Source organism: Leptosomus discolor, chromosome 2, assembly GCF_034619465.1.
Source record: "Leptosomus discolor isolate bLepDis1 chromosome 2, bLepDis1.hap2, whole genome shotgun sequence".
NCBI classification, from domain to species: Eukaryota; Metazoa; Chordata; class Aves; order Leptosomiformes; family Leptosomidae; genus Leptosomus; species Leptosomus discolor.
In genome coordinates this window covers 52,449,449-52,459,178 of record NC_141392.1, presented here as the reverse complement: position 1 = coordinate 52,459,178, position 9,730 = coordinate 52,449,449, and the positions used below count along the sequence as shown (strand labels likewise).

Genomic DNA, 9,730 nt, shown 5'->3' with positions numbered 1-9,730 from the left:
CTTGACAAAAAGAGCAGTGGCTACTGCAGGCACTCTATCTGTTAAACATGCTACAGCTTAAATTCCTAATGGAAGGACCAACCTCACTTTCAAAAATTAAATTTGTTCACGAGAAAATAGCAGCAGAATTCAACCACTTGTTTTATTAACATCTTAGTTACAAGAGTGGGAAGTGTAAGTTAGACAAACATAAATAAAACCTAAGTTATTCTTCAAGTGCTCCAGAGTGAGCTGCATCCTCATAGCACCCTCTCTCCTCTTTAGTTTCAGGGTGCAGTTTAATAAGATCATCAATTCGAAGAATAGTAATCGCAGCTTCTGTTGCAAACTTTAGGCTCTTAGTTTTGACCATGGTTGGTTCAAAGACACCAGCTTGCTTGTTATCACGAGGTTTTCCATTGATCAAGTCAAGACCAATCCTGCAAAGAAGAAATCTTGTCAGACGGAGAGGTAGGAAAAGCCAAAACACAGTTGGGCGTATGACAGTTAACTACTGTTAGGTCCCCGTACACATAGGACTAAAGGACAGAGGGAGAAGAGTTCAGTGATAACCTACACCCCTTTTTTTTTTTCATGCAAATGATGGTTCAATAAACTGGCAGAACAATTCTCCACTTAAGTCACCCACCCACTTCGCTTTTAACAGCCTTCCTACAGGCAGATACTTGCCATTTCAGATTTTTACGATCTGGGTTAACTTGAGCCTCGTTGTGGAACGCTCTCAACTTCGCAACAAGATCTGTTGCATCCTGAGCGGCATTTACTGCCAACGTATTTGGAATTATTAAGAGGGATCTTGCAAACTCTGCTATTGCAAGTTGTTCACGTGATCCCTAGAAAGAGGAAAAAGTTTTTAAACAAATTGTTTCAATAGAAGAGGAAAAAAATACAGCAACAATCAAATACAGCAACAATCAAGAGTGTCAACAGTAGGTATGGGTTTTGACATGCAAAATCTATTTTTAAGTCAAAGAATCACACATAGAGTCTAATTATCAGAGAAAGAATAACTTATCCTCCATTTTAAAGATGCATCTTACATTCTGTAAGATGATGAGGTTTTCATCAACCACAGAACCAACTTCTAGTAGAAGAAAATAAACGCTTGAAAATTCACCCTGTCCTAGTTTAACACGCACACACCATTACCTCTTCCTGCAAGGCTTACCATGCTGGTCGCGTAATTTTCAAGATATATTGAAAGTGCTGCCTCCACAGCACCACCACCTGGGACAACAGACTTGGATTCCAATACCCTTTTGACAACACAGAGAGCATCGTGTATAGATCGTTCCATTTCATCGCACATGAAGTCATTAGCTCCTCGTAAGATAATTGATGCTGAAGTACGAGCCTTTGTACTAGGGAAAAAAGGAATCAGAAGTCAGCCATGCTGTATACAAATTAAAACTTGTCTTGCCAAATTTTTTCTTTAAAGCCAAGTTCAGTTGAGCCAGAGTCTTCCAATGTTCAAAAGAAAATCTTAACGTTGTTACGCACCCTCGCAGACTATGTACATTGTAACTCAGTACGTCAATAATTTCTAATATGCAAGAACCCAATTTGAGTTTCAGACTTTTAGAGAAAGCTATCCAACAAAAGCATGGCAGACAAGGTACTTTCCCATCAAATAGGGGGAAAATGTGATTAGGTATTAAGAAAGTTCTCTTTTGCATAGCCATCAAGTGAGCTCATGCCAGCGTTACAGTATAAGCAGTCGTGTAACTGCCACACAAGCACCGCGGTCAGTGTTCACGCACAAACAAGGCTACAGGAAGCTGAACGCTGAGAGGGGACACTGAAGCAGGGGCCGAGTTAGTGTCAGAGGTATGTTCTTGTTCAGCAAACTGATGCTCAAGTCTTCAGGTACCAGACAGCAGTGGCATACTAAAACTTAATGGAAAACACCATGTGCGTGGACAGTTAGTGATTGTTGCTGCTCTTAAAACCCCATTAAAAACAAATACCCTTTCAACAATACGGGCCATTTCATACTACCCAGCAGGTTCAATGATTCAATGAAACCAGCACAAGTAAACCCTGTCTTCTACCAGAAATGGTGAAGATTTCACTTGCACCTTCTTATTCAGATGAAATCACTCAGATGGTACCTATTTCCCTTTACTGTCTGTAAAGGGAAGCCAGTTTAGACAAAATTGTTTATAAACAAAATTTTAAGCAAGGTCTATCTAGCAATCTGATTGTCTCACACATCATGGTTGATGAAACAAGTGTCCAGCCCCAGCAAAGGAGATTAAACACTGATACTTTCATCTCTTAATTTGCAGAGGACTGGTATACTCTTTCCCATGGGCACAACTACTCATACCACTGAGACAGCATGGAAGTAAAAGGGATTTTATCTCAAACTTAGTAGAAAGCATACAGAAAACTTGAGTATTTTAAAAAGGATCCTTACTTCTTGATTAAAATCAGCTCATCATCACAGATTCTCTCTTGAATCACCTCTTCTGCCTGTCCCAGCATTAATGCCTCAAAACTCTCCTCACCTTCAAGGTTTGCAAGAGTTGAACATATGGTTGCTTTAACAAACAAATCAGAAAGTGAAATTAGCATTCTATTCCAGCACATCCTTTGTCAACTTCTCAGAACAGGCATACAGAAAGAAAAGCCAGAAATTGAAAACAAAAATCAAAGCAACATAATTAGTTTTTTCTTAAATTCAGCAGCACTTCTCATTCTCAGGTAGCAACTCAATATTCCACAGTTTATAATTGACGCTGCTCTTTCTGCACAATCTTTACAGCACTTATTTTTCCACAGCTAGTACAAGCTTCTGTGCTTTATTTACCATAATGAAAATGCTTCCTTTCTAATTTAAGAATTGACAGAAAAAAAAAAAAACAACCCTGTATAGGACCAGATTTTTTTTTCAGTATGTATTTAATGATTTAGGAGTTCTTAATTTGTTTTGAACGATCTAAACAATACCCTTGATACAACCCTCTGAGCAGAGGCTTATGAATGTGTGCTTAATGAAGACTTCTAAATAAACACAGATTCTGGTTTCCGCAAGAGGACAGCTGCAAGGCAGCATGTTTTTTCCCCCCTAAATCTCCAACAGACAACTCTTACAGTACTCATCTACTTTGACAGAAGTCACTTAAAAGCAACAGTAAAGTTAAAACTTAAGAAGAGTGGCTCAGCTCTACTCATCCTCTCCTTGCATGGCTTGCACATTAAGAAGCCATACTTTGAAAATTAGTTACCAATACCCTAAACAACAACTTTTACTTAACAAAAGAAAAAAAAGAGATGAAAAAAATAAGATATTTCTATATACACATACCTCCAGACGCCTTAGCAATCCGCTTAAGGTCCTTTTTTACAACTCTTCGTACTGCCATAGCACCAGCATCAACGAAGTATTTCAGACACATATCATCAATACCTCCAGTGGTGAGAACAACATTGGCACCAGTGGCCAAGATCTTCTGGATCCTTTCTTTGGTAATATCGGACTCTCTGCGAGGATAAAGTCAAACGTATTTAAATATTTACAATCACATTCTGTCAACCCATTTCCTGAAATCTTAATGCAGAGCTCTGCAAGGAGAAGGGACCACTGCACGAACATACCTGGATTTCTCAAAAACTGACTTAATACTATTTCAGCCTCCAGAAGTGAAGACTTTTAACCATTAATAGTTGGTATTGTTGGGCAATGCTAACATTTAAAACCTTTTTAACCTCTTGCACTCAGCCAAAATTACACCAAGCCAGCTCAACTGAAGAAACCAAAACAAGCCTGTGAAACCCCACTGTCAGTTACTCAACCTTCCACACACCTCTGCCTTATCTGGTCCAGCTTCTCAGGGTCCGAGATAACAACCTGAACACCAAGCTTCATTTTTGCTTTCTGCAGGCTGAAGTCAAGGCATGCAATCTTTGCATTAACTATTCTCTTGGTCATACCTGATGACAGAAAACAAGAAAGGAGAAGGATTTTGCTGAATCGAGTTAACGGAACATCAAGATAGCACTAGAGGTTAAAACTAATGTTACTTCCACATTTCAGATTTCTGTTCAGTTTGCTTCTCCACCTCCAGTTCTGCCCTAGTACAGAAAAATGCTAATAAAGACTTTCCAAAAGAGAGTTGGTTTTTTAAAAACACATCTCTTCTGTAACCTGTTATCTTTTTCAGACCTCCATCCCCAAAATGTGAATGACCATGAAAAGCTGACCCATCGCTCTTGCTTCCTCTACGTTACCTAATCACAACACAGCTCTGCTAAATGTAACAGTTCCCTCCAAACCTGACCTTGGCTCCCCACAGGGGAGGGCACTTCCATTCCAGAAGATCACAGCGTCACCACGCTGACGCTGAGCTAGGGAAACCACAGTAACTCACCAACACTTTGGGGATCACTACGAGCAGGCAGACCCTAGCCTAGAAACCACTGGTGAAGCGGGAAGGCTGTTTTGGATTCTTGTTTAATTGGTCTGGAATTGAAAGCCCACATGACTTGTAACTAATGCAGTCAGTAAGAAGATTCACGCAGAAAAGACGAAGGCGACTGAGTTCACCCAAAGGCATTATGCAAATGTAGCATGTTCTTACCCTGAGAGCCCACCACGCAGTTCAGAGCGTAACCGTTCACAAGTATGCTCTCTTTCTGGCTGCGGCCGTGTGCCTTCAAAACATTAACCGAGTTGATCGGATACCGAGCCTGACCCTTCTGGTCTGTGTATTTAACTGCTAGCGCAGCATCCACCACCATATTAGCAAAGAAATCACCATCACTAAAATGCTGTTAAGGTTAAAAACTGAAGAAGAAAACTAGTATTATGCTTCAGAAAAAAAGTCACCGACAGTGTCCAAACTAAGAGTCAAAAATTTTTCCCAAAAAAGAACTCCAGAAAGGCATGGAAGCACTAGCTTTCTTTACCACTGCCTTAAAGGAATGAGTAATTCTTGAACCTCAAACAAAAAATTAGGACAGGCTAGTGTGATGCTTGCATCTTACACACGTTTTGTTCCTTAACAAAAACACCTATCCTACAGTCAGTCTGTATTCCCTTGTCAGCACAAAAGCTAAAAAATGCAGGGTTTTCTCTGTGACTAAGGAGTAAAATGCAACCTTCTCTCCTCCAGCTTCACTCCCCAGGTACCTGACTTCTGTAACACATTCTTCCATTCACACAACTCCTTATCTGGTCTCATAAGGTGCAACATGGTAAAGGAAACAATACACAGTTAAAGCTATTGCTGTGTGCCTAACCAGGCTTAAATAAATTTGAAGAGTCTGAAGGTGTTTTCCCACGCCAGACAATAATGACCGTGAAATGTTTTTCACACCCCTGTTACAAAAACGACAGCTTGAATACTATACCCTATTCATAAAAATTGCTGCAAAGGAAAATAGCTTTGCTACTCAAGGTCTCCAGTCAATCACTTTCAGTTAACTAACTTGACCAACTTAAAGGATACATTCCTATAATTTTAGAGGACATTGATGTTTTAGCAGCATTAATTAGGCACTCCCTGCCCAATTCATCTGTGTTAATAATAAGATTTTCATTGATGTAGCGCACTGCTTCCCTGTAGAATAAAGACAAATACTGGTAAAGAATTCCACTGCTGCAGAAAGACAAAAATCTTACATGTTTTCAGCCTTCTAAATGATACCTCAAAGAACACAGGGATGAAATCAATTCACCTTCTAGGACAGGAACGTCACATTTTTATGTGATTATTGAAATACAAAATTAAAAAAATAAAACCCCAGCCAACCAAAAAAAAACCAACACCCACCCAAAACAAAACACCTCATCCACTTTGCACGAAGAAGTCTGTATTAATGGAGCCACAAATACAGAAATAAACAAAAAGCATGCAGTTATTGTACCTTAAAAATGCAATGTACTTCAACTGTATTAGTTTCTTACTTGCAAGCAAGTCGGTATCCACCAATAATGGAGGTAGGATGAATTTTCTGTTTCACTAGCTCATCTGCATTTTTTAGAAGTTCTGCAGCAATAATTACCTATTTGAAATACAAACACTAAATACATGTATTCCATACAAGCAAAATAACTACCTGTTGCCATTAAGTGGAAAGCAGAAGCACAAATAGTTGTCCAATGTCTACTCAGTGGAAACAAGTACTTGCAACCTAGAATTATAAATAGTTTCTGACATCAGGTAAAAGCCACCTGATTGTGCCCCCCACCTCGCCCCCCAAGCTGTCAAAAATTTTAGGCAAATTTTCAACACTTAGCAACCTTCTTAAGTCTCCACGCTTTAATTTCTCATGGTTGTTAAAAACCGAGAAGCTTAATTCAGAATCTATCCTCAACCTTCAAGAACAGAAAAAATAAATAATGAAACTGCAGTAAGCAAATTCCATTCCAGAGCACTAGCTGCATATGAAGACTAGCATCTCTCAGAAAACCCAAAAGTCTAATTTCTTTATTCTATAACCTACTTTAAAAAACTGCTTATATTCAGTCAACCACAAGGTTTTTCATTCTGTGTAACTCATAGACCTCGCATCAAATTCATAATGGATCAATCAAAAGCCGCACTGTGATAATGAAACCCTGACTTTTGGTGCACATGCCTGTAAGACTTCCTACATACCACTGAGGTTGTCCCATCACCAACTTCTTTGTGCTGCAGGTCTGCCAGCTCACAGAGAACTTTTGCAGCAGGATGTTCCACTTCTAGCAGTTTCAGAATAGTTGCCCCATCATTAGTAATGGTCACATCCTAATTTTCAGAAATCAAGTGTTAATACAAAGCATATCTCCATCATCTTTTGACTTTTGTATTTCATAACATTCATACAAATGAAAGTTAGTTATTCTTTGCAAATGTCCATAAAATAACTATTTATACCAAATGTTTACTACTTCTTTTTAACCCAGGAGTCCCATTCTAAGAACAGAAACGTTATCAGTGCAGAATCTGCACTTTCTTTTTATCAGAGAAGTCTTTATGTTACAGAAACTCGTCAAACATTTTGCACACACCTGACTAGTAGTAGTGCAGTGACTACCCTCTAATACAGTACGTTACTACAGCAGCCTGTAAAATGGCAAACTTTCCTCATTTGATTGAATTATTTTAAAATATGAAACATAGAATACTGCTTTAAAATGTTACGGGATTATTTGAATTCTTTTTTTGTTATTTCTCCTAATGTGGAGATCAGAACATATAAGCCAACACCATCACAAGGCCTCACTTTAATGGAGATATTCATTCCTATGAATTTGACCAATACTTGCAAATGGTGACAAGAACTTACATGTAGAAAGGAGACAACTGTACCACATTAACTGAAGTACTAGATTAAGGTAAAATTATGTAGCATACATTACCAGACGCTCAGTTTTACCACAGTTCTCCTCCTATTCCCTCCCCTCTCAGAACCATGGAAAAAACAGGTATGTGCACATTAGACCTGTGGAAGCACACTAAGTGGAAGCACTTTCACCCAGGAACAGAACTCCTCCCGACACTTCCTAAATAAAGCTTACTTACTCCAATATCATCCACCAACATCTTATCCAGACCGAGTGGCCCAAGAGAACTCTTCACAATATTGGCAATAGCAGATGCAGCAGTAACTGAATAAGTGAAAGAAAAAAGAAAAATGATTTTAGCTTTCCAACTTCAGGGTGATTTCAGTTTACATGAAAATGTGCCAAGAACCTGCGAGTCAGAAATTTGAGATGAAGTGACCTAATCTAGGATTAGGTTTTAGCCTAGCTAAGCTAGTAACAGATTGCTACTACTACAAGATACAATCTGTGCCAAACCTCACTCTTCCCTCCAAGCTGGTTCAGCCAAGTAACTCTGCAAAACTAACCAATCAGAAAAAGAACTGTTTTCTGCTGGCTCAGTAAGATGGAGGACTCTACTCCTCAGTTCTAGGCAGACACAGAACAGTGGTATCACCATATATTAATTAGTAACACATCTTTTTGTCCTCACCAGGTCCGTGACTTAAACAAAACACTTATTCTGTAACTAAGCCAAGGAAATAAAATGTGACCCTTTTGGTCACTACTAAAGTAACGCGAAACCTTTAACACAGTGGACTGTTTAAAGAATGTTCTGCCAACTTCATATAGGAAAAAGATACAAACAACCTTTTCCTTCAGACCGTGGCAAGTTTTTCTTTATCCCACAAGCATAGCCACTTAATCGGGAAACTGAAAAAGTGGTAGTATAATGGGAATAGTTACAACTCAGATCTTCACTCTGAACTTCAAACAATCAATATACCGATTTCTTTTGCTTTGGAAGAGTAATGACAGCTTTCTGAAAGAAATAACCGTTGTATCAAAGCTGCCATTACCAAGTAGAATCTCAGCCGTAGATTAAAGCAATTCTCATTCCAAACGTTTTGCCTAAAGTATCATCAGAGCTAACTCTCACGATCATCAGGGTAAAGGTCTTCAGCTTCTTCCTTCGTCTTTTACCCCCTTAGAAATTGAGAAGAGTCTCGGAACCTGCAGCCTTCCCCCAAGACTTGGTATAAAATCCTAAGAAACGTGGAACGTTTTTAAGAACTACAGTTAAAGATACGCATCCTGAGGACGGTCCCCGCTTTCAGAATCAGGTTATTTCACTGTGCTGTGGACCAGTAAGCTTCCCCAGCCGCCCCTTCCCCACCAAGGTTCCTCGGCCAGTCTGCAGGTCTTGCCGACCCACGCCCGACGAGCTCGGGACGGAACAGAGCCGAATTCTAGTCAGCAGCCGCCCCCCTCCCGGTGTGTGCTTCTACCAAGGGAGGACGGCGTACGCAGCATCACTTCGCAACCCAAACGCCTGGGAGCGGCCCGGGGCTGCGGGAGCCCCTCGTTCCCTCGGGGAGGCTGCGGAGAAGGAGCAGTGCTATCCACCCTCCCTCCCGGTAGCAGCGGCCCTCCCAACGGCTCCCAGCGGGCCGGGACTGAGAGAAGCTGGCGGCAGGGCGAGGCCTTCCCCAGGCGGGGGGAGAGGCGGCCGAGCACATGGCGGCGGGAACGGCCGCGCCATGTTACCTCCTTTCTGCGTCTGCCCCCACCGCTCATCCAGCCCCTGCCGGCAGCGCGCGGCCGTTACCGTTCTGCGTGCGGATCGTGTCGCCGCTGGTCCGCTCGCCGAAGACAGCCAGGGGCCCCTCCATCGCCGCCATCTTCCCGCCCGGCCACGGCGCCAAACGGAGAGGGATGGGAACGCCCGGAGCCGCGGAAAGGCCAGAGGGCCGCACGGAACTCTGGGTACACCCTCCCCCCCGCCTGGGTGGAGGCGCTGGGGACCGCTCCGTGCCAGCGAGGGGCGGGCCCACGCCCTCCTGCCCAATCCAGGAGCGCGGTACGGTCCAGTCTCAAGCCGCGATTGGTGCGTGCCGTTGAACAAAGCCGCCGCGCCGAGGGAGGGGCAGGAGCCGTTCCAGGAGGTTCTAGAAGGTAGCGGGGGCTCGCGCGCATGCGCGCCGGCTCCCTCGCCTCTCAGGGGCGCGGTGAGGGAGCGGGCAGGGCCCGCCGTGCCGTGCCGTGCCGGCCCCGCCCCGCCCCCGCGAAGGCTGCGGGGTTTGTTAGCGCTCAGGATGACCCTGCAGCGGCCGGGGAGGGGGCAGCAGCGGGGGTGGCGGTACCCTCTGCCGCCTCCGTGGGGTGGGCTGTACCGCACGCCTCCCGGCGCCGCCTGTGCCCTGTTCCGTAGCGGCAGATCCGCAGCCTGCAGCGCAAAAGGATCAGTTTCGCCTTTTA

The 9,730-nt window shown here is 42.8% G+C and overlaps 1 protein-coding gene and 1 non-coding gene across 4 annotated transcripts; both read right to left on the bottom strand.

The window, feature by feature from the left end:
• Nucleotides 1-128: 128 nt before the first annotated feature.
• Nucleotides 129-9,159, bottom strand: TCP1 (t-complex 1). 3 transcript variants are annotated; one of them, XM_086482376.1, is made up of 12 exons: nt 9,081-9,159; nt 7,512-7,597; nt 6,606-6,734; nt 5,912-6,009; nt 5,454-5,564; nt 4,584-4,765; nt 3,810-3,936; nt 3,311-3,486; nt 2,420-2,543; nt 1,169-1,361; nt 670-833; nt 129-419 (listed from the first exon to the last, which is right to left on the bottom strand). In XM_086482376.1, exons 1-12 carry the CDS (start codon nt 9,151-9,153, stop codon nt 206-208), a joined length of 1,677 nt encoding a protein of 558 aa, XP_086338502.1. In that variant the 5' UTR covers nt 9,154-9,159; the 3' UTR covers nt 129-205. The 3 variants fall into 3 exon arrangements, with proteins under 3 accessions (XP_086338502.1, XP_086338504.1, XP_086338505.1); XM_086482378.1 differs by lacking the exon at nt 9,081-9,159 and adding an exon at nt 8,123-8,198; XM_086482379.1 differs by lacking the exons at nt 5,912-6,009; nt 6,606-6,734; nt 7,512-7,597; nt 9,081-9,159 and adding an exon at nt 6,064-6,081.
• LOC147415990 (small nucleolar RNA SNORA29) lies at nt 8,077-8,212 on the bottom strand. Its single transcript, XR_015183404.1, has one exon. It is a non-coding gene; the product is annotated as a small nucleolar RNA SNORA29 (small nucleolar RNA).
• Nucleotides 9,160-9,730: the final 571 nt, after the last annotated feature.

Coding starts and splice junctions, on each gene's coding strand:
- TCP1 (XM_086482376.1), bottom strand. CDS start 9,153: ATGGCGGCGATGGAGGGGCCCCTGGCTGTCTTCGGCGAGCGGACCAGC. Junction 3,937..4,583: donor CTGCGTGGTGGGCTCTCAGG/GTAAGAACATGC, acceptor TTCTGTCATCAG/GTATGACCAAGAGAATAGTT. Junction 2,544..3,310: donor GATTGCTAAGGCGTCTGGAG/GTATGTGTATAT, acceptor TGTTTGTTAAAG/CAACCATATGTTCAACTCTT.